Below are 24,757 nucleotides of genomic sequence, written 5' to 3'. Positions count from 1 at the left end.
ATTAATAAATGACACATATAGAATAAAGCTTTTGGAAGCCCAAATGGGAGAAGAGCTTTGTTTCTTCAGAATAATGTAACAAATAGTGAGCAACTTTTGAAGGGGCTTTTATAAACACCCAAATACCCATATACATGCACTTGCCACGTGCTTATTCAGATATTGTTATGGGGATTAAAAGTAAAAATACAAAACTGTAGTACAAGCAAGTGTATATAAAATGGTTTTTTTTAAGAACACAAATGATCATGCAAATTAAGACCAGATGCAGCAAGTACTTACAGAGACTTTAGTGAACCAAGATGATCAAATGTTCCCTGCGTAAGTGTAGAAAACAGATTTCCAGAAAGATTCCTGAAAAATAAAAGTATGACTTGAACTCATGCTCAGACAACTGACATTTGAAATAGAAAAAACCCCTCTCTTCAAGATAACACTATGTTTAAAAGTTTTAAGTTACTATTATGACACTGTCATAGTTCAGAAGACTGTAAGAGTAATAATCAGGTCTCAATAGCCTAGCAAGATCTCCAAATAAACTGTTCTCTAACACTCCTGGTTTAGGTGAAGAATTTTAAGATTGGGAAAAAAAAAATTAAATGCAAAGACTTTACTTCCATTTAAAGCAAAAACTAGCACACGTTGAGCATAAATTTCAAGAATTGTAAAATTAATTTTGCTGTTCACGGTGAACTGATGTGTTCCTATTAACATGCTCTAGGAAGCATGTTCCATCTAACAGAATGCTTTTTAAAAATATTATCCATATCACTTTCTATATATCAGTGAAAGCACTGTGTGTAAGAAACTAACAACCAGGGCAAAGAAATATTCCATAATCATACGTGTTATCCTGTTACAGTAAATGAATGACTTCAAAACATGCAAGACAGCCAGCAAAATATACTTACACCAATGCCACAGTAGAGAAGGCATAGATATTGAAAGAGTCTATAATGCTGAAATATTTTTTTGAAGAAAATATTTTGTACAGTCTGCTAGTCTCCCTCCCTGCTATACATTCTAAGAACTGGAAAACTGTTGCGAAGTCAGCAGACCACTGAACAGCGTGGTTTGGGTTGGCCCCAACACTTGTTTTTACGCTTGCTACTGAGTAACAAACCACAACCATAGGCACTGGCTGTCTTTCAGCAGCACACTTAAATAAACTACTCCCCCTGAAACACAGAATGTTAACTGGCACAAGACTGAAACATAAGTGTATTTATATAGAACAAATTATACTTACAATCTAATAAGGTTTACAAGTCCTCTAAATATATCTGCATTCAGACAGCCTATTCGGTTATTAGTTAAGTCTCTATAAATAGAAAAAAGGAAAAATTGGAACAAACGCGTTTATTTCCAAATGAAATACAGCCTGCTAACAGAAGTATTTAAACAAAAATTCATGAGCAACAGATTACACCACATGTATATTTGGTCTTTTTCAAGAAAACCCACAAGGTATTGCTATATGGGTGTATACACATGCCCACAGACTCCTTAATCCATCTCTTAAGTAATTATAGTTTGTCCATATACAATTCAAAAAGTCTAGATTTACCAATAAATTTCTTTAAACAGGCTTGGCTTACACCCCTACCAAGTAAATTTTCATATTTGTGTAGTATGTATATATGTGTGTGTATATATATATACACACACAGAGATACGTATCACTTGTTTTTTTAACATGTCAGAGACCTATACTAGTGCCTTTATGATACATAAAAAAAGACGACTTCTATAATTATACTTAGATAAATAGTTAAAAGTTATATATTTTTCAATATAGGTCTTGGATCAAATTGCCAAATATTCTTAAAGTAATAAAAATTAAGCTTGCAAGTATTAACGATCCAGAATTGGTGCTTCAGTTTTATTTTTAAGGTTTTCAGAAGTGCATTTACCAATACTCTTTCTTTTAAGTGAGCCAGATCATCTGATCAGTTACAAATGAACATATATACTCTAAAAATTTAAGCAAGAAACAGGGTGGAGGGAGGTAGTGGAAATTCACTAAGAATTAAAAGTTGTAAAAATATTCCAAAAATCTGAAGTGTTTTAAAAAAAGAAAGAAGAAAAAGAAAAGAAAAGCAATAATGCTGAATTTTTGTTTTTCAAGTTTCATGTGGTACAGAACTTTTACAGCCAAGGCATGAATCCCCCAAAAATATGTTAATGGGAATGTTGGCAAAACCTTCACTAAAGCAGCCCTAACAGTGCTGCAACTTCAGTGTAGTATTAATAGCAAGGGACTCCATGTTCCATTGTAACCTTTGGAAAATAAAAATCATGAGTTTAACGTTCAACAAAACAAGATTTGATGGAATCAAAGCTCTGAACAAATATCCACCCAGTGATGCTTCAAGCCACTCAAATACAAAAAGAAAGGAGTAATACAAGAGACTGTCAGAACAAGTGAGACTGCCAAGCCACAAGCAGCAGATGTTCTTCAGTCGTAAGACTGAAAGCAAACTTTGTTTTATGCATGTGTGTGTATGTATTTAGACAGCATATATATTCAACTGTTAATATATAATAACTTTGCTGTCTAAACTTCCAGAAGCTCAGACTTACTCTCTCTGAGGAGATTTTTGTTTGTTCTGTTGAAACTGACTAGCCAAATATACTACTTACAGTCTTTTCAAAGATGAAAGCCCCAGAAAAGCTCCTGGATCTATGGTACTAATAAGATTGTTTTTAAGATCCCTGTGGAAAAAAATTAAGACATAACATTTACCATAAATAACACTTTAAAACAGATATAGTCATAAAGATATACCTAATTTGTCTCAATTTGCTTGAGAAACTCAAAAAAAACCCCACCCCAAACCCAACCCCCCAAAACAATCCAAAAACAAAGAAACCCCCCAAAAACCCCAAAACAAAACACCAAAGGAAAACCCCAACAACACATTTTTATTTTCTCTAACATAGCATCTTTCAAAATTGGAAAAATCTGTATTTTAACAACAAGGAAGAATAGAAGCAGCATGTGTATTCCCTTAAACACTTTATCAGTTCGTATTACATGAAATGGTATAGAGTCAAAGATAATTTGCCACAGTGTGAACAGGTTATAGCTATGCAGGGAGAGACATTTGCTTATTACACAGTATGATACTGTCTAGCACAATGTTGACTTCTTTAGCCTATCCAATTTTCAATACTTCAGTAGTGCCCAACATCTACCAAAAAAAGCAAATCATGATCTTAAAAATACACCGAAGACACAACACTGAAAATTTCCACTTATGTTGCTGGCACAAAAGCAAAGCCCTAGCTGAAAATCCCAAATACAGCTGGTGAAAAAACTTCAGAGAAAATTTCTAATCTTAAGTTTCCAGAGACTGCAAGGAGAAATGTAAACCACTAAACTGCTTTATTAATAGTACAAGTGATTTAGGAATTTTAACTCCTAACTTGAGATATTCTGCAGATACAGCTTAATTCAAAGGTCACAGAAAGCAGCTGACAACACCTGTACAGTCTTGAACAAACTTTATCACTGCACGACTGCTAAAATTACTTCCACCTCCCTAGTCACCCTAGATTTTTACTTTACTACTATCTGAAACTTCACAGGCACATATTACTACACGTAAAGTTTCTCACTCCATAATATCCAAACTTCTACATTTGATAAGAAAAATAATACTTTCACTTAAAAACAGTGTTTGAATTTGCAAGAGTAGAAAAAATATCTCATACGTCTACCAAAACATTAATAATTCTGCCTGAAAGAGAACTGCCCAAGAGAATTACCTCTACCATCACATAGATATACATGAGTAAATCATAATTCATCCCAAGATTTCACAACAGCATTTCCTGAAGACAGATTAACAAATCATGGTACAAGAGACAGCGCCATGGCACACGTATCACACATGAATGCTATACCTAAACATTTTAAATACTTGGAAGTACTTTAAATTCACCTTGCAGTAAATTGGTTTTCATATACACACTTGTCTTATCTCAACTTTATTTCCTTCCCTTGCTATGGTGGCAGGAACTGCCGAGTACTTCCAACGCAGTAGTATCAGGAGCCTGAAGAACTGGTTCTTTCAGCAGGCATATAAACACCATGGTGTACCAGACTATGACAAACCTGACACTAATAAAAGGTATTCATCGCTCACTTACCATCAGTCTTTGATGTAGGGAAGAAAAATGATACCTTCTGTTCATATTTCAAATTTTGATTTAAAATCATGTAACTCCCACTTAAAATCTCACTGTTGAAGCCACTGAGGGAGAAAAACCTTGACAACAAGCCTTGGAAACCCACTAGTCTAGACTCAGGGATCTTTAATTTAACTCCATAAATTCAAAGCGTACTCCCTGATACGACTCTTTCAAAAATCCACTGCAATGGATTCATATCAATGAATGTCCAAAGCGTTAAGACTCTTCTCAGCCTGCAACTATAACAGCTGGGGAGCCTCTGTTTGGCTGGGGTTTTTTACCCTTCCCAGTGGCAGTCCTTGGGTAGGCACTAGCTGTATATCAATTTACCAAAAAGTATTGCAGAGGAAAATAGAAAAGATACCGAAAGATACCATAATAGAAGAGATACCATAAGATCTCAAAATTAACAGTGCTGACATGTCTAGCAACTCTTCAGAAACAGTAAAAGATGTTCATACAACACAGGCTGGTACAACTACCAGGATTCCAGCATCTAGGACAGTCTTTAAATGAAGCAATTACAGTAGTGGTTAAACCAACAGATTTGTATTTCTCACATAAAAGGGAGGTGGGGGAGACAACCTCATTAGAAAGTTGTGTTTGGCTTTAAAATTTTTGTTGTTTTTAACACCTATGAATACATTTGTATAAACCATATTTTAGTTTTAGCAACAGGAAATTAATGATTTCAGATGTTGATTTTAATTTTTCTTTGGCAAAGCTCAACCAACAAGATATATCTATGGATACTTATTTGTCCAAATGGAAGAAAACCTGTCCAATAGAAACGCCAGAGAGGATTTGAGTTAGGGTAACATCTTTTATATTATAGTAACTGCATCTTCCATCTATCAAGAATACATCTAAAAAACAAAACAAGGAAAACAAACAAAAATCAACCAACCAAAAAACCCAAACAAACAAAAAAACCCCAAATGAAAACCACTCCAAAAAAAACCCCAAACAAAAATACCCACCCCTACACCAAAACAGAACAGTGCTCTACAGCCAGGCAGTAGAGCAATCTTACACTGAGAATCTAATAGAAGATTCTTAATTTACTCCAAAATCTAAGTAACACTGTAAATAAGGGTACCGCATATTCATCAGCAAAGGCAACTAACAGATGTTAGGAGAGTTAAAAAACTTAGGTTTCAAGGGATGCGTTGATGTCAGTCATGTAATCCAAATTCTGGCTCAAAGTACAACTAAATCAGATCAACTGCCCCACTGTCACATCCAATGAAGGCCTGAAAACCTCACAGGATGCAGATTTCAGCATCACGCAACTCTGTTTAACCATTCTCATGACAGAGGATACTGTTGTGCCAAATCAGAACAGCCCTTTATCAAAGCCATTATTAAGTGGACAAATAGCAACTTATCAACAAAAATATTTTTTGCGCCTAATGTTCTTGTTAAGATGTGAAAAGTATCTTGATGAAAGATTACTTGTATTTAAATATGGTTTGCCATGTAAAAAAAACCCCAAACCTTTAATTTTATTACACTTTGTAATGAACCGTTTCAGTAGCCAGTCATCTATGATTTAAAAGCGCACATATACATACTTTAAAATTTACTGCTTTCTGTCTCAGCACAATGAAGACTGTCTTAATTATTTAATAAAGCATCCCGCAGGCACAAACAAACTATGCCTATATATACATACTGACAGGTATACATTATTAAGTCTTCGTAACTACCATTGGATAAATTATCTTTTTTTCCTTAACATTACTTGAAAATGAATGTCAGATGGGAAACATATTAGCTACCATGGACTCTTCCTACATGAAATGTTTTTTCAAAAGGGAAATGAAGGAAGACCACAAGGTAAGAAATTACAGAAATAGGTTATACATTACACATATTACAAAGTCAGCCTATCCCTTCCACGGCTCTCTGGGGTGCAGATCTTATGCAGTCAAATCCAACAAATGCTTATGACAGAATTTTTACATTTCCCAGTATCACCCAATGGGTCAGGTTGGAAGGGACTACAGTGGGTCACTTGGTCCAACCTCCTCGCCAAATGCAGAGTCATCCCAGAGCACACTGCACAGGACTGCATCCAGATGGTTCTTTAATATCTCCAGTGTGGAAGACTCCTTGGCAACCTGTTCCATGTGTGGTCACCTGCACAGTAAAGAAATTCTTCCTCATGTTCAGGTGGAACTTCCTGTGCATCAGTTTCTGCCCGTTGCCTCTTGTCCTGTTGCTTGGCACCACTGAGCAGAGCCTGGCTCCATCCTCCTGACACCCTCCCTTCAGATACTGAAAGACATCGATGAGGTCCCCTCCAAGTCGTCTCTTCTCAAGGCTGAACTGGCCCAGCTCCCTCAGCCTGTCCTGGTAACAGAGATGCTCCAGTCCCTTCTATCACCTTTGTCACCCTCCTCTGGACCTGTTCCAGGAGCTCCATGTCTCTCTTGTACTGAGGAGCCCAGAACTGGACACAGCACTCCAGGTGCACCTCACCAGGGCTGAGTGCTGGCAATGTTTAATGCAGGGTACCATTGGCCCTCTTGGCCACAAGGGCACCGCTGGCTCATGGACACTTGGTGCCCACCAGGAGCCCCAGGTCCTTCTCTACAGAGCTGCTCTCCAGCAGGTCAGCCCCCAGCCTGTGCTGGTATGTGGGGTTACTCTTCCCCTGGTGCAGGATCCTCTGCACTTGCCTTTGTTGAATTTTAAATTAATATCAAAACATAATGGAGATTAAAATACTTAGCATCTTTTTGTACAGACACTTTTATTACCACTTAAGACAGTTAAAATCTTTGACCTGATTACTCTCACTTGCATACTTTTTTCCTGTAAGAGTAGATGTAGACATAGCATAGTCATTTTCTACTATAATTAACAAACATTTTACCCTCCAGTAAAATAAAACTTTTATTTTCGTAAATTTATCACCTTCTTTAGAAAATACTGCATTAACAAATTCAAATTATCATAAATTAACATATCTGTAAATAATTAATTACTTATTATAACTATTATTTATTATGGCTACTTGGGGCCACCATTTTTAATGAACTCCCTCACTGTTTTATTTGTTGCTTGTATGCCCCAAAACTATATCCCTTTTCAACAGTAACAGAGAAGAATTATCAGATGGGGATGAGGTCAAGTGACAACATGTTTGAGTAAAATGATAATCTAAAGTGCAACAAGTTGCCAGCTGCAGATACCATGTCCCCAAGTTTACAGGAAAAATTATTAAAATGATAGAAACCATCTAAAAATATCTACATTTTCATTAAATTTTTAAATAACTGAACAGGATAAAAAAGTTTAGTATGTTAACAGATGAATTATAAAGTTGTCAGTGTTGATTAAAATTCAATCAATTATTATGCAGATACACATTCCTGACATATTCATCTGATTTATTGTTCTAAAGGCTTTATTTAAATATATCAATACATACATAAACTCTACCTGAAAACCACTAAGAAGAAATGGCAAATATTTTTGCTATCAGATATAACATTACAAGGAATGAACAAACAAGCATGAAATGCATATAGAATCTCTCTCCTAGCAAGCAGTAAAATGACAATGATACTGTCTGAATTAACTGTTTAAATAATGACAATTTATTTCTGTTATCTCCATTTAATCTCTTAAATTAAATGTGGGGAAAGGAACTTATCTACACTCATAAGGAAACAAGGGGAAGCATGAATAGTAAGAAAAAATAAAATAAGCAAAAAATGTCAAAAAAGTGCAATATTCAAAACATGCAAGTTATCACAATGAACATTAAGGAAAATAATTTGAAACTACTTAACATAATGTGAATGTTTAAAATAGTTACTGTGACTTTCGACTGTTTTTCCTTTTACTATTGATTATCTATTTAAGTTTGAAAAATTATTTTCATTACAATAGTAGTTTCTGTCCAAGGTCAGAAAAGCATTTAAAGAAGAAAAATTTACTTTTACTATGGTTAAATATCTATGGCTTTTAAACAAGTCTTGCAAGTATGAAAGGAAAAAAGAAGAAAATATTATCATTAATAATTACTGTAGCACACTAGCTATCCCTCCACTTATAATGAAGACACCTGGCCATTATTAAATGTTTGTTGATGCATTAACTCCTACAACAGCGCACAATAAGGAGTGTTCTCACTCTGATGAGACTACCATACCCTCTAAAATACCGCTACCCCAGCTTACGTTAAATGTTCCAAACATGATGCCAGCCTTTCTGCTTTCTTTTCCTTTTCATGAAAGAAGATATTAAAATAACCTAAAAAACCCTTACAAAGGACAGGAGTTAAATGGAAGAAAGCTGCATTCTTTTGACTTTAAAGAAAATTAGGATTTGGATTCATGGAGAAAACTTAAATCATTATCTCAAACTAACTAGAGTTTCAAGTATTTCCTGTCTGAAAATTGTAATGAGTTTCAAAAAATAACAGCTGTCAGCAGATGCCTTTATTACCTAAGCAAATGGCATCACTGCTGATAACCTTGCTTCTTTGGCACAGCAGCTTCCTTCTACAATAAAGCTCATCTGCCAGTGAAAAGACACTTTCTTCTGGTATGTGGGAGAGGTAATGGTAGAAGTGTTTGAATTTATTTAGGTCAGGTGACTGGGATTGGAGCCTCTGAGTTTTAGAGGAAGAATAAAATACTTTTAATCCCCTGAAGCCAAAAGTCATTTGGAACTCTTCCTAGATGCTGTGAGATGATTATGAAACTGGCTACTTTCCCAGTCAAATGGCCTAGAAAAATCCTTATCTCTAAAGTTTATGCTTGCTACCAGGTAGATCAACCTGCCAATCCTGACCTCCTACCAGCTGGAAAAAAGCTGACTGTAACAGAAGCTACAATGCTGCTTCTTATCCCATAGGCAATGTATCATCTGCAAGGGGAAGTGAAAACAGGAAGCAAAAAATATCCAAAAAGTTGCTCCCATCAGACTCACTCCCACCCTCTGTACATTTGGCATATACCGAAGTTGTGAAGTAAGCAGCAAAACCTTTTAAATAAATGTCAACAATAAATCTATAATAAATCCACTCTCTCTTAGAGGCTCTAATACACTTGCTTCCCCTGCAAATATACATTGCAACAGTTCAACAAAGGGTTTGACACTTCCCAAGAAATTAAAGAAGTAATTTTCTTTACAATGTAAGTGTTTGCATAATGAAACAACCAACAAAGCAAATCCATCCATTATAGCATTCTAGTAAACTTCCCACTGAAACTGCCCTCTCACCTGCAGGTGAGATTATCCCTTTTTTGCTGTTACATGCCATTCATATTAATGAGCAATTCATTCATTCATATTAAGAGAACACTTCACTATGTTAACTCTTCAATCACAAAAAAACCTATCAAAATAAAGAACACATCTCTTACTTAAGACATTCTGTTCTCAGAATTATTAATGAAACATAAACAGTATATCACTTAATTTTTAAACTGAAAATAGCTTTTTAAGAAGTACTTACAATCTTTCAAGAAGGTGTAATCCAGAGAAGGAACCATTCTTCAACTCTGTTATTTTATTGTTACTCAAAATCCTGTAAACAAAACCAGTCAAGAACAATGTATTATAGGTTTGGCAACAAAATCTTTCACTGCAACTTACACTTCTTCTGTAACTTATTTTGTTTAACAGCCTGTGTTGATGTTGATCAAACTACAATGCTAAGCTCATTGTCTCGAGGTGTATACAACAGCACTGCTTAAATACTATGAAGGAGAAAAAGAAGATTTTCTATGTCATCTGTTTTAAGTACCATGCAAGCTTACATATATAACATCTGAGAGGAAGCATACCCATCCAGGATTATCCTAGTAAGACCCCAGAATTGGTGTAGTAGAAATGAAGTATTAAAGAACCAATCAGTACATTCAAAATTCTTGTCTTCTGTACCTATTTTGGTTTTCCAAACCAAGCAGCATATTGCCTGCTTCCCATTTCCTCTGCTCTCATTTTCAGTCACACACACACACACTTCTCCCAGACTATACCACCTTTCCCAGCCATCCTTCACACATTCATCCTACTCCTCAATGCAGTCTTTTTGAAACATTTGCAAATAAGCTCAGCAAACACTCATCTATCCTTTCTTTTCTTAAAGGACAACACAACCACAAATTCCCTCTTCCATTGAAATAACTGGATCAGGCCCATCTTGTCAAGCACAGATCACAGCAGATGCTAATTATCCTTAAGGTAGGAAATTCTTTGCACAGCTGGGTATTTCCTTACTTAGAAGGACCCACTTTCTACACAACTACATAGCTCTGTTGGACAAAAAAAAAAGCCGATTTTCCTTTCGAATCATGTCAAATTTTGGCATCTGCAACACTCCTTACAAAAGGCTTCGCAGTACAACACTCCATTCCAAAAAAAACGCCTCATCTCACTCGTTTTGAAAACACCTCCTGCCAGCTTTATTTAATGTTCCCCACTTCTAAACAGTGAAACACTCAGTAATCAATCCACTTACCCTCTTTTTACCATGTGCAATCATATACAAAACTAGATGTCTCTTTGCAGATGTAAAATCCATGTTTTACTTAATTATTCTTTACACAAAAGCCATTTGTGCCACCTTAATAATTTTTGAGTTCTTTCCAGCTTTATCACACAAAAAAAAAAAGTGAGGTAAGACCACCAGAACTGAAATAGTACTTGACACGCAGACAAGTCACAAATCTACAGACTAGAATAATGATGTTCTGTTTCTACCATTTCCGTAGCAATTTCTAAGATATGATCTGCCTTCATCACTTGTGCTAAGAATCTAAGATTTCTGGTCAGCTCAATGCCCATCATCTTATATAAGACAGGAGTGTTTTCGTCCTCAATACATTCTTCATTTTTTCACAATGTGCTGTTGCTGCCATTTTATTGCCCAATTACTTTCACAAACTTCTTCCAAAATTCTTCACTTTATCCTCATCCTTATTACACCAATCAACTCACCCAACTATATCAACCCCTTACTCACACTGTTTTACAGGTCATTAAAAAATAAGTTGTGCATTACAGGTCTCTATGACTCCACCGAGAAGGATAACCATTTACTTCCACACCCTCTTCTTATCCTTTAGCAAGTCAGCTGCTGATCTGATGATCCTCGATTTAAGACTGACATACTCTTTTCATTAAATGCCTTTGGCAAGGGACAGACACACCTTTTAGAAAGGCATGTCTCATTATAACAGCTGGATCAACCTTGCAAATATTTTGCTGATTCTGAAGAACTCCAAAGGACTGCAGGGAAGAGCTTCTCATTACAGAAGATGTAAATTTTCCATGGTACCTTTATCCAGGTATCCAATACATTTATTATAAACTCTATCGATTTGTTCAACACAAACATCAGACTTGGAACTATGCAGATGGTGGTGCACTTATAAAAATGTGCATTTGTTACCATCCAGTCCTCAAAAATCAAGTTCATTCTAAGCAAGACTTCAGACATTTTATCCCTGAGTTCTTCTACAAGCTCTTCAGTCACACCATCTTGTCCTGGAAATTTATTCCCTCTGTCACATTGTTCCGCAACTTCTGCTACAGTCACTTCAATTTCAGACAGGTCCTTCATCAAATGTATCCTTCATATCCAACATGTCCCTGCACTTCTTCACTTACACCAATTACATCTTCAGGCTGGATAACCACTTCTGCACTTAAGAGTGCCACTATGAGATTTCTTCTCAGTCCACTACATCCTTCAGATGTCCTTTACAACAGCCATAAACCAAATACACACACATCCCCCTCTTTCCTCCAGTGCACAAAATTTACTATATAATGACAAGGATTAATACTTCAAAACACACAATCAATAAGATAAAACTAAAATACAGAAATAGCAATCTATGAAAACAGCACCATTTTGACACAACTCTGTATTACATTAAGTAGTTTTCTTCTCCAGGTTTCTCAAAGACTGCCTCAAGTCTCTGAATTTTAGACAAATACAGAGTAGGTATTTTTTGTGTAAAAGTTCTGGCTTTGACTCAATCTCTTTCATCTCATATAGAGTGAGTCAAGACACCTGAACAAACTGAAAATCCTTCCATTTCCAGCCTGGTGGTAGGAAGGTTTGAAAATTCTTGAAGTTAACCTTAAATCATTCAACAAAGGTAACAAGTCCTGATTCCTTCTTCTCACCTTCCAACCGTATTATGTATTTCTGCAGCTCATCTCAAGTCATCCCTGGTGCCCCCTGCTCTACAAGCAGCAAACGTTAAACTACACATTTGCCCAGGGCATCTCCCAGGAGATTAATTTTTATGTCAACTACACAAGTGTGATCAATATAATATACTAGACAGTCAGATAATACCAGGTGAAGACTGATCATAAGAATGGTGGAAAGGAAGAAGGGGAAAAACATACTTTAAAGTATACTGAGAAATTGCTATTTTATTGCTATAATGCCTGTAACATCTACTAGAGTGTCAGCTAATAGCATTTGCTCTTGTGAGAATATAGCTCTGTAGTCCAACACATTAAGCTACCTCACAGGAAGAAAATAAGGAAAATTGTCCCTTGCCTGCAGCTGTGATAACCTAGATGAACAAATGAAACAGTGATGTTTTTTAAAAACAGACACAGAAACCAAGGAAGCCTGGGTAGTCTTAAAAAATGTACATGTATTTCAAGGAATCTTCCCATCAAGAATGGCACAACATTTAACAGAAAACCAGTATACACATTTGCGAGAGTGCGAGTTTAGTGGTAATAATAATAATTACCATCTAAAAATTGGAATGCCCACAAAACTAGTAAAATTTAACCTGAAGCATTAAAATTATACATCCTAAAGTCTTTGAAACTACTTCCATTTCTACTCAAAGAGAAAAAGTTTACAACCTAAACAGTAAGTATTATTTGTAAAAATGGTAGGTACCAGATACATCCAGTAAACCGAATAAAGAATACCTTTATTTCAACACCCTTCCTGGTTTCAGAAACGTATGCATGAAGAAGAATAGTAATAATATATAAAGAATTAAATGAAGGAGCTTATAAAAATCATTAATAGTTAATGTAAACTGAACATAAGACATAACAGCAGCAGCAAGAAAAAAATTTCAGACCAATTCCAGACTTCTGGAGAAATTAAGGAAAAAAACCACATGAGGTTCACAAGGGAATGTTGATCTAAGTCAACACAAGCAAGCAAGCAAGCAAATTACAATCTTTGGTAGCACAGAAGTTAATGTGTATCTTAGTTACAATTTACTTCATCTTCATATTTACTGGTTTACCTGCATTTCTTCCAGAAAAAGAAGTTATTCAAAATGGAGACTGAACCACTTCAAAAGTAGCTATAACTGACTGAACTAAATATAAACTAAATAAAATAACAGTTCTGTAAGAAAAAAAAAAATTAGTTTTCTGACATCGCCTATAAAATAACAGGCCTAAAGTAGATGCCTTTGAATATCTGGGTACAAGGTAAATTTCTCTCTTGAGCGTGATTTACAAATTACAGTCAGACTGATTTAGTATTTTCTCTGCAGAGGCTGTTAGTTGCTCAACCATAAAGGTTTAGTACAATAAATGATAGATTTTACAACACTCCATATAATCTAAAACACTTAATCACACAAAAATGTTGTCTAATCTTAAAAAAATGCAGTTAAAACTTGCTATTAATATATAGTCTGTACATTATTTGAACTATTAAGAGATGTGGCACAAGAAGACAAAACACGATAAAGCATTCACCTCGAAGTAGCTGTTTTATAGTCACTTTCACAGTTCCTGTGCATTAATGCACAATGAAATGATGGACTATTATGTACCACTTAGAGGATATTATTTGTGATCAATAATATCTCCAAGTTACTAGTTTAAGACCATAATTTTTCTAAAGAGACAATTCTGAAAATATGCTAACTTTTCCATCATTAAGAAGTCTAAAGAGAAAACAGTAGAGAGCTACCATTGAGATGAGAGCTCCACTCATCCCCATCTTGTTCAACTCTTTAACAAATGACTTTGAAACATAAATGATGTCACTGAAGATTTCATGAAGGGGTTTCCATAGCCCAATGTTATTGTTACTCCATATTTCTTACGAGCTACATAAGAGATTTTTATTTTCTTTTCTTTTAAATGATCAACAACACCTGCTTGGAAGAAATGCACTTTGCTTGAGAAACACCTACATACCAGAAAATAAAATGTGGAACACAGGCAATGTTAGTTCCTGTGTTAAAAAAACATGGCCACGGGAATTAACACAAAAAACTTGGAAGAAGACGCAGCTGAAAAGTAGGTTCTAGAAAGAATTACGGTCTCAAGTCACCTTACAACAAAGCATTTCCCTCTTCCTCTGACTAAGCAGAAGAGCTGTAGAGAGACAAAGAGGTGATCTGAAACAATGTACCTCCAGAAAAAAAAAGTACCAACCCCCTCAAACTCTCCCTGGCTTTTTACCTATTCCAAGAACATTGCTGAAATGTTTCTTTGTCAAATATAGCTTGGATCAGAAAGCCCATTTTCCATTTTGCTCCATGAACTAGCAGAAGACTTTGGCAAAACTGAAAAGAAACTCAACTGTGACCCTTAACTTATTGGCGAGATCCTTTAGCAGTAGATGCCCAGCATGCAAAATATATATGCAGTCAAACCCAGTCTGTCCTTTGTACTATGAAGAATTTTAGCAATAGATACTAAAGATGATGTACTAACTTTTCTTTCTCATACAGAGTGGGGAAAAAAAACATAGCTGGATCATTTTTTACCATTAGAATGAGGTAATAAGCACTAAGTGGAAAAAATTTTGTTCTGTGAAACAATTTTGGCTTGCCAGCTATAAAACAACCACTGCTAAGACAGCAGTCAACTAGACAGGAATTTAGAATGCATCTCCTAACATCACAAATGAATCCTAATCCAGAGGATATCATTAAAGCACACACACATCCATTAACACTACTACCGAATAGTGAAAACGGCCACCAAGAAGCCTGCATGAAGACTGGGAGACTGTGTAACTGTTAGCTGAATGCTGAAGTAGCTTCCAAAAGACATTTTAAAAGACTCAAATGGAGAGCCAGGAAACAGATAATAAATCATATCAATTCATGATGACTGCATACCCTAAGGACTGGGAAAGTGGCCACCAGCAAAAGTCAGATTAAAATAACCATCTGCGAACAACCAAGAAAAATGCTTTCTGCTGAAAGTTGTGAACATGCAAAAAGAAACACATTCTTCAAAGTTTATCTTGTAGAAACTGTGATTTAACAAGGATATAAACCCAGTGTTTTTCAACAGTTAATATTTTGCCTTCTAGTGAGTTACTGGTGTCAAAGGGAAAGAAACCCAGTAATAGACTGAACAGAACACAAACAATACTTGCTTAAAAATAACTCTAAAATGAAAGCACTCCACAAGCTTTATTCAGAGAAAGAACTATGAATCATTCCACAACTCTAATGAAAGGAGACAGTATTTTCCAATTCAACAAAAATCTTATAACTGAGGAAGCTTAGCAATGAAACATTTGCAAAATAAAGTTTGCAACAGATAAAAGTTTTCCTGCGATATTTCATTATTATGCATATTAAACAATATTAAAATTGTAAACTAAACCACTCAGAAGTAATGAAATTACAGAATTAAAACTGTATCTATTTATGCTGCTCCATTTTTTAACTGGTAATGTGCTAAATTCATATAATCTAATGAGGAATCTTTATTTTTCCTACACAATCCCTGGATCATTCAAGCAGCAATGCTCACTATGCACTGCCATTAAAGAATATTTTTCTTGATATTCAGTATGTGACAACATGCTTTATTTATTGCTTTTCATTAAAAACATTCTGTTCTTAAGGAGAGAAATTATTTCTAGTGAAACACAGTGCCAGTCACTAGAGCAACTCAGCAAGTTTTCTATGTAAAAGTACTGAATAAAAATCATCTTAGAAAAGGACAGAACAGAGGGGCAAAATAGCATGCAAGAATGAGTAGCAATGTTGCTGAAAATCATACTACTTTCAGAAGACATTCTTGTGAAATTACAAAATTACCAACCAAACCTTTCTTTCTTTCTTGTACTTATCCCAGGTTCAAAAGCCGACCAAGAAGAAAATTCAGAGGACACAACTTCACCCGATTTCTTCCAACACTAACTCCGTGTTGCCATTTCTAAAGCCAATAAAAAGCACTGGAAGGCTAACCCTTGTGACCACTGCATTCTAGGAAGCTTCCTCCAAGTTCTCTGCCCCCTGCTTCTATCTGTAGCATCTGCATTATTTTAAGATATTATGATCAACTTCTGTAATAACTGCCCTGTTTTACTACCTTCTGCTCCCTCCTGGGTTTCCCACTTAGTCACCAGATGTACACTTCTTAGGATTCCCCCAGCTTGCAGTTCGGTGCAAGTTTACCTGACCCCAAAAACCTCCATACATACATGCAAGAGAGTAACTTGCTTCACACAGAAGACTGCACATGGATGTCTTGCCAGCCACTCCTAACTTTAGCTGCTACAACAGATAAATTAATGAATTCTCTGTGTCATCACAGTAGTACTAACTGGAGCACAGACTGTCACACCCAGTCTCACATGTATTCACACTTCCTATCAGGTGTACCTGCTCTCTAGAAAGCGCTTTGCCTACACACGTTAACAAGCACTTCCTGTCAACTGCTGGCACACAAGGATACATTCACAAAAATTTATATCCTAATCCTACAGAACTAAACAGGTTTTGGATAGCTTAGCTCCCTGAACTGACTAGGCATGGAGCCAGACAAATGCTAGTACTGCAGCCAGGGAGGGGAGGAGAAAAAACCCACAAACATCCACACAGTGAGACACTGGGAGGGGAAGGTATGAACACACCAGCTCCAGTTTAGGCTACAGTTTTACAGATAGATGGATACTGATCCAACATTCCCCACTCAGAGGGTGAGATCTTCTCTCCTCAGCCCTAGCATGTCATCATCCCTATGTCAGAAGCAGGAAGAAAGGGTTGAAGGGGATCTCCAGCACACAGCTGTAAGGTCAGGTCACCGCAATCCACAGAAACACCAATGAGCCCATCAACATACAAATTTGAGAACTGCTTTAAATTCCTCTTAAGACCAGAGGACCAGAGGCTGTTATCCTAAAATAACAGCTTGAAATATTGGAATAAGTTGTCCGGAATATCAGATAGGACACTTCTAGAAATCTAAGCGTAACTTGCAAAAACTCTGCCCGGTACTAAGTTTCAAGGTAAAACACACTCTGTAACAACATGGGCAAACTAATAAGGAGTCCTTGTATCTGACAGAAATAGCTCAGGTGGAAACAGTGCATCATGAGGATGTTACACCACTACCATTCCTTATACGACCCATCTTTTCTTACTGGCATACAGACACTAATCCTGTCTTTAGTGATTTTGGAGGTAGTTGCTGAATTTCCAAGAATCTTGCTCATCTCATATCAAGCCAGTTTACACTCAGCCTTCAGTACCATATTTGGTCTGCCTTCATTCCCTCTTAAGTTTTCTGATCTCCCAACTCCGTAACTGACATATCCATTCAAAAAAACTCAAACTTCATCCCAACTCCCAGCAACAGCTTCTGCCTCTTAATCCAATCTTCCTGCCTTTATTCACTTTGTACCCAGACTCTAACTTCCCTCCTCCTACCTCAAAGCACCTTCTTCTCCCTAGACTGAACTGATGTAGCAGATGGCACAGACTGTACTCTTACACAAAGCACCTGAAGACAGCACAGCCCTCAGCCACCTGGAGTCTGGATGAATCCTAGAACACACTGTCCAGTGCAGACAGAACTGTGGAATTAAAGTGCCTATTTCTTAAACATCTTTAATCAATCTGCATTTATTATGTTTGGGTTTTTTCCCCCAAAAAGAAGCTCTTAGTTGGTCTGTCTTACCAAAAAGGTCAGCTTCCTACTCCGAAGGGACAACTCAGCAGCCCACCCAAAACTGGCAGACCAGCTTGGATCACACACACAACCAAAGCAGGGCTGCTCCTTGCGGACCTAAAAGCTCTGCACTGCAGTGCACTAGCATCCCACTCACTCCAGGGCAGCACTGCACTGCACCACTGCACATACCCTGCGGCAGTGCACAAGGAGAAGCCACAACACAGTGAGCCACATAAACAGTAATTAATGGATATCATCTCTAGCACTTTAAGAGCAACAAGACATTGCATTTTTCACTGCTAAACACCCAGTAAATACAAGGTGAAAATAAAATTCTCACCTATTTACTATGTAAAGACTAGAGACATATAACAGATTATATAGGATTTTCAAAATCAGAATTTAAAATTCACTGTTAATCTCACTACAGAAAGCAAAACTCATGAAAACATACTTTATGTAACATTTTTAAATTTAAATCAGTTTATTATCACTGATGAAAATAAATGCTCAACTGTTTTTAATCTTTATGGATTACAAATAGTACAAAAATGCATTTAAACTGAGTAGAACTCAAAAATTATAGACTGTAATGGTAAAGATAGACTATATAAGGCAGTAATGACAAATCCATGAACCTGCAACATATCTGGCCCATGCAAAGTACATATGGGAACCATTAAATTCTGAAAAACCTAAACTTGCAGCTCCATAGTTGTTTTAAATTACAAAAATAACCTCTGAAACATGAGCAAACTGCAAGCAATGAGACATAAGAAGTTATTAGTTCTTCATCACTGCAGCACAAATTCTAGTTTAATTTTTTTACTCTTGGCATTAAATAAAAATAAAAATTCTAGTATTTTGCAGTTCTGAAGCAAACCCAGGAATACTACTGATCAATAAAAGACAACAATAAAATAAAAAAGTATTAATTGTGAAGATTAAGACATCTTCCTGAGGCTAGATATAGCATAAGACATTCAACATTTAATAGTCACTTCAGGGTTAATTGAAGGGCTAATGAACACATGAAGAGCATTGCTTATATGCGTATCTTCTTAGGAACAAAGGTATTGGGCAATTTTGCATTAATATGGTAGCTCTGAGAACTAAAAAAAAAAAAAAAGTTTCCACTACAAAAATTTGTATTGGCTCTCCAGAATTTTGCAGCACTTAGCTCTGTCCTTCTCTGCTATTTTCAACTTGACAGTAACCAATACATAGCTCTAATGCAAAACCTGAGCCCCAGGCTTGTAACAACTGCTACAGTTGTATCGTTGTATCTATGGTACAGAAGCCATGTTTCTAGTTCTCTCATGTATTTAATCACAAGTACAGTAATCTTATTGTGAAAGGCACATAAAAGAACTTAAAAATGCTTATTTAGAAAAGTTTTTTTTTTTTTTAATTAAAAAGAAGTATGAATCAATACAATAATTGAATGCAATATTGAATGAAGACTATTGCCAGTTACAAAACCACCATGTATGTTAAAGTCATTACTGCAACACTTCATGAAATAGGAAAACACTATTCAATCTTGTCAGTGTATCCCAGTGGACACATATAAACCACGTAACATGATGTCTTCCAAAGCTGAATAGTTTTTCAGATAGAACTAAATATTGAAATTTAGAAGAGAACACTGTTCATACTGCGATGTCAGAATTTTCTTGCAATACTCAAATACATACAAAAGTGTACACAGTAAGAGAATACTGTATGTACTCAATATCCTATAACAAGCTCTCAGCAATGAATCCATGTTGGAAAAGTACATACAGAAAGGCACAAAACTGGTTATCTTCTCAACAAAATCTGCTAAAAGTATAGAACACAAGTCCATCAGTAAATGACACACTCTATTAGATTTTCAGGAGTCAGATGTCACTGATAAAAAGGCATGTACATGTACTTGTGAATTACTACACTGTGGCTATAGTTCTCAAGTACTAGCTCTGTACTGCCTTGTGTTCATATGTAAAATGCATTTTGCATAGCCTGTGTATCCACTGGTCAAAGAAATTGTTAAGTTTTAATGGGGATTATTAGCACTTTGTACCTTCAAAAATGTTATCACTGCCCAAATTATTAGTACTGATCACTTAAACAGTCTAAAATTGACTATTCAAAAAAAAAAACACCAACCCACCAAAAAAAACCCAACCAAACAAAAAACTGCCAAACCAATAGCCACCAAGAGTACCATCAAGTTAGTAAATAGAAATGCACTGTAAAAGAGGCAAACTTCCAGCGAGGACATTTACATTACACACGACTCAGATAATTACAACATAACTGCACATTGCTATACAAGTGGCTTCTTACAATATGAGTGACATTTTGCTTTGAAACTTTTGAAATTTTAAATTTGTGTCATAAATGGAAAAATTGCACAGATATCTGGAAGTCCAAGTAAGTATGCCTTAGAGCTGCTTAATGGATGTAGTTTGATATGATTTTATTTAGAGCTGGACAAAAACTGTAACATTTTCAGATGTTTCCTAACAGCAACCCAGTTAAGCACATCTTTGAAAAGCACTGAACATAAATCCAGGCAAATGCTCTGGCTTGTAAATCCTAACACTTTTTTAAGTGCAAACAGTGGTACTCCTATGCTCCTATTAGGATATGCGCTTAAGCAGAGATGTTTGCAGAGCAGTAAGCCTCCTGATTCAGAAATGCAGTTCTTTACTGAATATATATGCTTTTCCTTTGCTTATTCAGATTCTTATTCCAATTACATATGTAACAGGTAAATAGTATTCTCAACAAATAATAAGCTTCATGGGCTTGCCTTCAGTGGACTTACACATTCTCTTCAAAACACAAAGCAATGGCTAATAGCCAACAAGTTCAAACAAGCATCCACCACCATCATTTCAGTTTGCATCAAGAAATGCAACAGCAACAGACATTTTATCTCAGACTTCTATTACAGTGCATTCCTTATTTAAATTTGCATCATGGCAATGGCTTCAGTATCTACTGAAATAAAGAGCATGGCAGACAAGCCACAGTTACATTCAGCCTGTTTTGGTATCTTCAAACCAAAAGCATCTCATCTGGCTACTTAACCTACAAAGGTCAAAGCCATCTATGGTGTTCATGTAGATACACCTTTCATTTGCACCCAAACCAGCTGTTATTATATGATGCTAGGAAAAAAGTCACTTCCTTAGCTATAAATGAACTTGAATTCACCTTGGAATTTGACTTAAGTGCCCCATAAAGCAACAGCTAGTTCTACCTCGATTGTAAAGGAAAACCAATCTACAGTACTGCCAGAAATCCTAAACCTTAACTCTCCCATAAACATGTCTCCATACTTTAATACTCCTCTTCCCGTGTCTGCTTTTTTCCCCTCAATCATGAAACAAACTTACTGTATCTCTTATCAATTGAAATCAAGTTAGGATTTTTTTTTCTGAATTGCAACTGAAGAATCTCACCACACTGACCTAAATTAGTGGGACAATAACATGTTTTGTGGCAAACACAGCCCAAGGCATTTCGCAAATTAAGTGACCTTGCCCAACTTATATCATCATTAACCACTAACTACAATGGCGTGCAAGAATGAAGGAACCTGGCCAGCATCCTCAGATGCTACTCGCTTATACTAAATTCCACTATTTCTCTTATTTTCTCACTTTTTAGAGACTATTGTCCTCAAAAATATTTCACTGGGGAAAAAAAAAAGGTAAATGCTAAAGGCACAGTAGCTAATCAGCTGAAAATCTAAGAGGTTGCCCAGTAATAAGAATGAAATCAGTATTTCCAAAATGCATATAATCACTTCGTTTGCATCATTCCTAACTCATTCAAAAAACAAAAAGTTATATAAAACTATATAGGTCACTGTATTTAAAACTGGTTTGTGCAAAATAGAGTCAACATAAAAAAAAATTAACTGAATTAAAATGCAGCTGATATACACAACAGTGATCTATTTTCAGCTACATATCTCTGCAGTGATCCAATAATCCAAAAAGATCTAACAGAACTAGTACTTATCTCAATAGATGAATCCCACAAGAATCAAGATTCAAGACAACTCAGGGCAGTTTGTCTCGTATCAGACAACTATTCATCAAGTGCTGCAATTTTAAGTATCAGCTTGGGGAAAAAAATGTAATTTTTGGCAAAAGATTAGGTAACAATTAATCCAGGCACTACTAATCAACATGTTAGTGAAGTGGCATTTGGCAACAAACCCCACAGATCACCAACACTTTCTATCAAGATTAACATGGATTTGGTAAAAATAATAATAAAATAAAAAACAAACAAAAAAAAAAAAAAAAACCACCAAACCATAACAAACCAAAAACTCTCAGAGAAGGCAAAGTCACATCTCAAGACTCAACAAACTTGAAAGATTCTGAACCCGAACACAACAGTTAGTGTCCACACTCTTGGAAAAAGCAGGTCATTGGTTTAATAATACTTGCCTTATATTCAAGCAAAATTTTAAAGTGTATGTTCATTAAGTTGTATCAACACAGTTAAGATATTTGCTACAAATAACAATGAAAAAATGGCATTGTTTCTTGCTATGTCTATTAAAAAGTTCAAACCAGAAAAATAAATGTTTCAAAAGTTGTTATGAACTTCAAAGGCTGGTTAATTGAAAGCTACTAATTAGTGTATGTAGATATGCTCTAGATATTGAAGCAGTATGAAAATCAAGATGAAAGATGAACCGTTCTTCCAAATTCTTCTGTCACTGCAATGATGAACAAAGATCCACTCACAGCAAGGCTGCTGTGTTTGGTATCTATCTGCTTGTCTTTCACAGCTATCAGAGCTGTGATTCAAGTTTTTTGAACCAAAAGAACCCCACAGTGAACTTCAGCATATCAACCATACTAACATCTACTTATATCAAAATTTTTAAGGATAATACCATACTTGTAACATTTAATCAGCTGCAAAGCATTTGAGGCTAACAAAGACTAAACATATTTGTTGATCAAACTACTGTCACTTCTACTTTATGCTTTGTTTCCTACTTCAGAAACTTCACATGGGAACATCTATAATCATTTCTCACAAGTCATTTAGAGATATTGTCTGAACCCTTGCAGACTTTCAAGCACGAGCAACTACTTTAGCCTTAATCAGCTCCCGTTTTTTGCTTTCCCTTTTCTCACAGGTCCGGGTCCGTGCATCTGCTGGGTTCACACCTAAGACTTCTGGAAGGAAGCCTTTCCTTGGTGTTTCAGTGCTGTCAGCATTCCCAAAAGCAGCAGATTGTTGTTCTCATGACAGTATATTCTGTACATTTTAAATGCCAGATTACTGGTAGATCTTTGAAATCTGTGATTTCCAGTTAAGTAGATAAGTATCTTAAGCTAGACCCCATATTTCAGTTCCTTTTCACTGACTTTCTTGCACACTACTTGGCTGCACTTGAGTCTTCCCATGGTAGCACAGGTACAATAAGCCTCTCTGAAGAAGGGGCAAGGGTTCCACTTTTGGGACCATCCACTGACGAGATCCAGTGCTGAGGAAGATCTTGCCCATGCCAGGGGGATTTGACCTGCTGATCTTGAGAGCTCCCTTCCAATCCAAACTATTCTATGAACTTCTTTGCTAAAGTGACCCGGTAATGTCTCAGAAAGGAAAATAATTTGCAAAGCCTCTCTTTACATGTGCACACTTATGTCTAAGTAAGTGGCAACATATTTTTTACTTTAGATTAAGTTGCATATCCTGTTTGAAACTTGTTATTCAAATGGATAAGCAAGGACTGCCTCCACACAAAAACAGCACGCCTACTGAGGGATGAAGGAGGGAGAGTTGGGGATGCTGTTCCACGGGGTGGGCGGCGGTGCGGGGGGAGCTCCACGGGACGGTGCCGCTCCGCCGGTGAGTTACGCGACACTTCGCCCCCTTCTCAAATAACCATCCCGGGAAACTACCGGAAAACATGAAAAGCACATCCGCTCCCGGGGCTTTCTGCAGTAGTAGAGGGGAGTCACCTACGCTTCCACTCCCCCCACCTCACCCCATTTTACCTCAGACCGGCGCTCCCACTCCCCCTCCGCCCCGTCCACGTCGCACCGAAGCTGCCCACCCCCCACGCGGGGACGGTACTCACAGGGTGACCGTCCGGTTGGGCAGCGCCTCGGGAGGCAGGACCTGAGCGAGCTCCAGGTTGCTACAAACCACCTTCACCTCCGCCGGGCCGCCGGCCGCCACTTTGCCGGCGCTCTTGGGACGCCCGTCGTACTTACAGCCCGGGGGCAGCGCGGCACCGCCGCCGCCCAGCACCGCCAGCAGCAGGAGCGCGGGCAGGAGCCGCGCCGGGCGGCGACGGCGGCAGGGCGGCAGGCGGCAGAGAGCGCGGCGGCCCGGGGGCAGCATGACGGGGCCGTGCAGGACGCTGCTCCGCTCCTCCCGGCGACGGACGGGCCGGGCGGGAGAGGCCGGAGGGAGGGAGCGAGGGAGGGGGCCACGGTCCGCCCTGGCCTAGCCCCACGGGGGCGGTGCCGCCGCCATGCGGTGCTGCGGGCGGGAGTCGCGGTGCCGGCGGCCGCCTTTGTGTGGCACGGGTCGGGCCGAGCGCGGCAGCAGCAGCGCCGCCTCCCGCCGGGGCCGGACCCCGCGGCACCGAGCGCGCCCGCCGGGCCGCGGCCCCACTGCGCAAGCG

At 37.4% G+C, this 24,757-nt stretch overlaps 1 protein-coding gene across 2 annotated transcripts in view; it reads right to left on the bottom strand.

The window, feature by feature from the left end:
* The window catches only part of ADGRA3 (adhesion G protein-coupled receptor A3), a 55,458-nt gene extending 30,779 nt beyond the window's left edge, over positions 1-24,679 (bottom strand). Inside the window, exons 1-5 of one of the 2 annotated variants that reach the window (XM_042053012.1) lie at positions 24,206-24,679; positions 9,674-9,745; positions 2,644-2,715; positions 1,250-1,321; positions 283-354 (exon numbers count right to left, since the gene is read on the bottom strand). In XM_042053012.1, the coding sequence (XP_041908946.1) occupies positions 283-354; positions 1,250-1,321; positions 2,644-2,715; positions 9,674-9,745; positions 24,206-24,471 (554 nt within the window). In that variant the 5' untranslated portion in view covers positions 24,472-24,679. Of the gene's footprint in view, positions 1-282; positions 355-1,249; positions 1,322-2,643; positions 2,716-9,673; positions 9,746-10,681; positions 10,824-24,205 lie in introns of those variants that run through there. The other variant, XM_042053013.1, reaches the window with a different exon arrangement.
* Between the last annotated feature and the right edge of the window lie 78 nt (positions 24,680-24,757).

The sequence above is a fragment of the Corvus kubaryi genome, unplaced genomic scaffold (assembly GCF_017639235.1).
Source record: "Corvus kubaryi isolate FWS band 111438036 unplaced genomic scaffold, C.kubaryi_AGA036_p1.0 split1-131, whole genome shotgun sequence".
NCBI classification, from domain to species: Eukaryota; Metazoa; Chordata; class Aves; order Passeriformes; family Corvidae; genus Corvus; species Corvus kubaryi.
The sequence above is the reverse complement of the archived record's forward strand: the minus strand, read 5'-3'. Positions and strand labels throughout refer to the sequence as shown.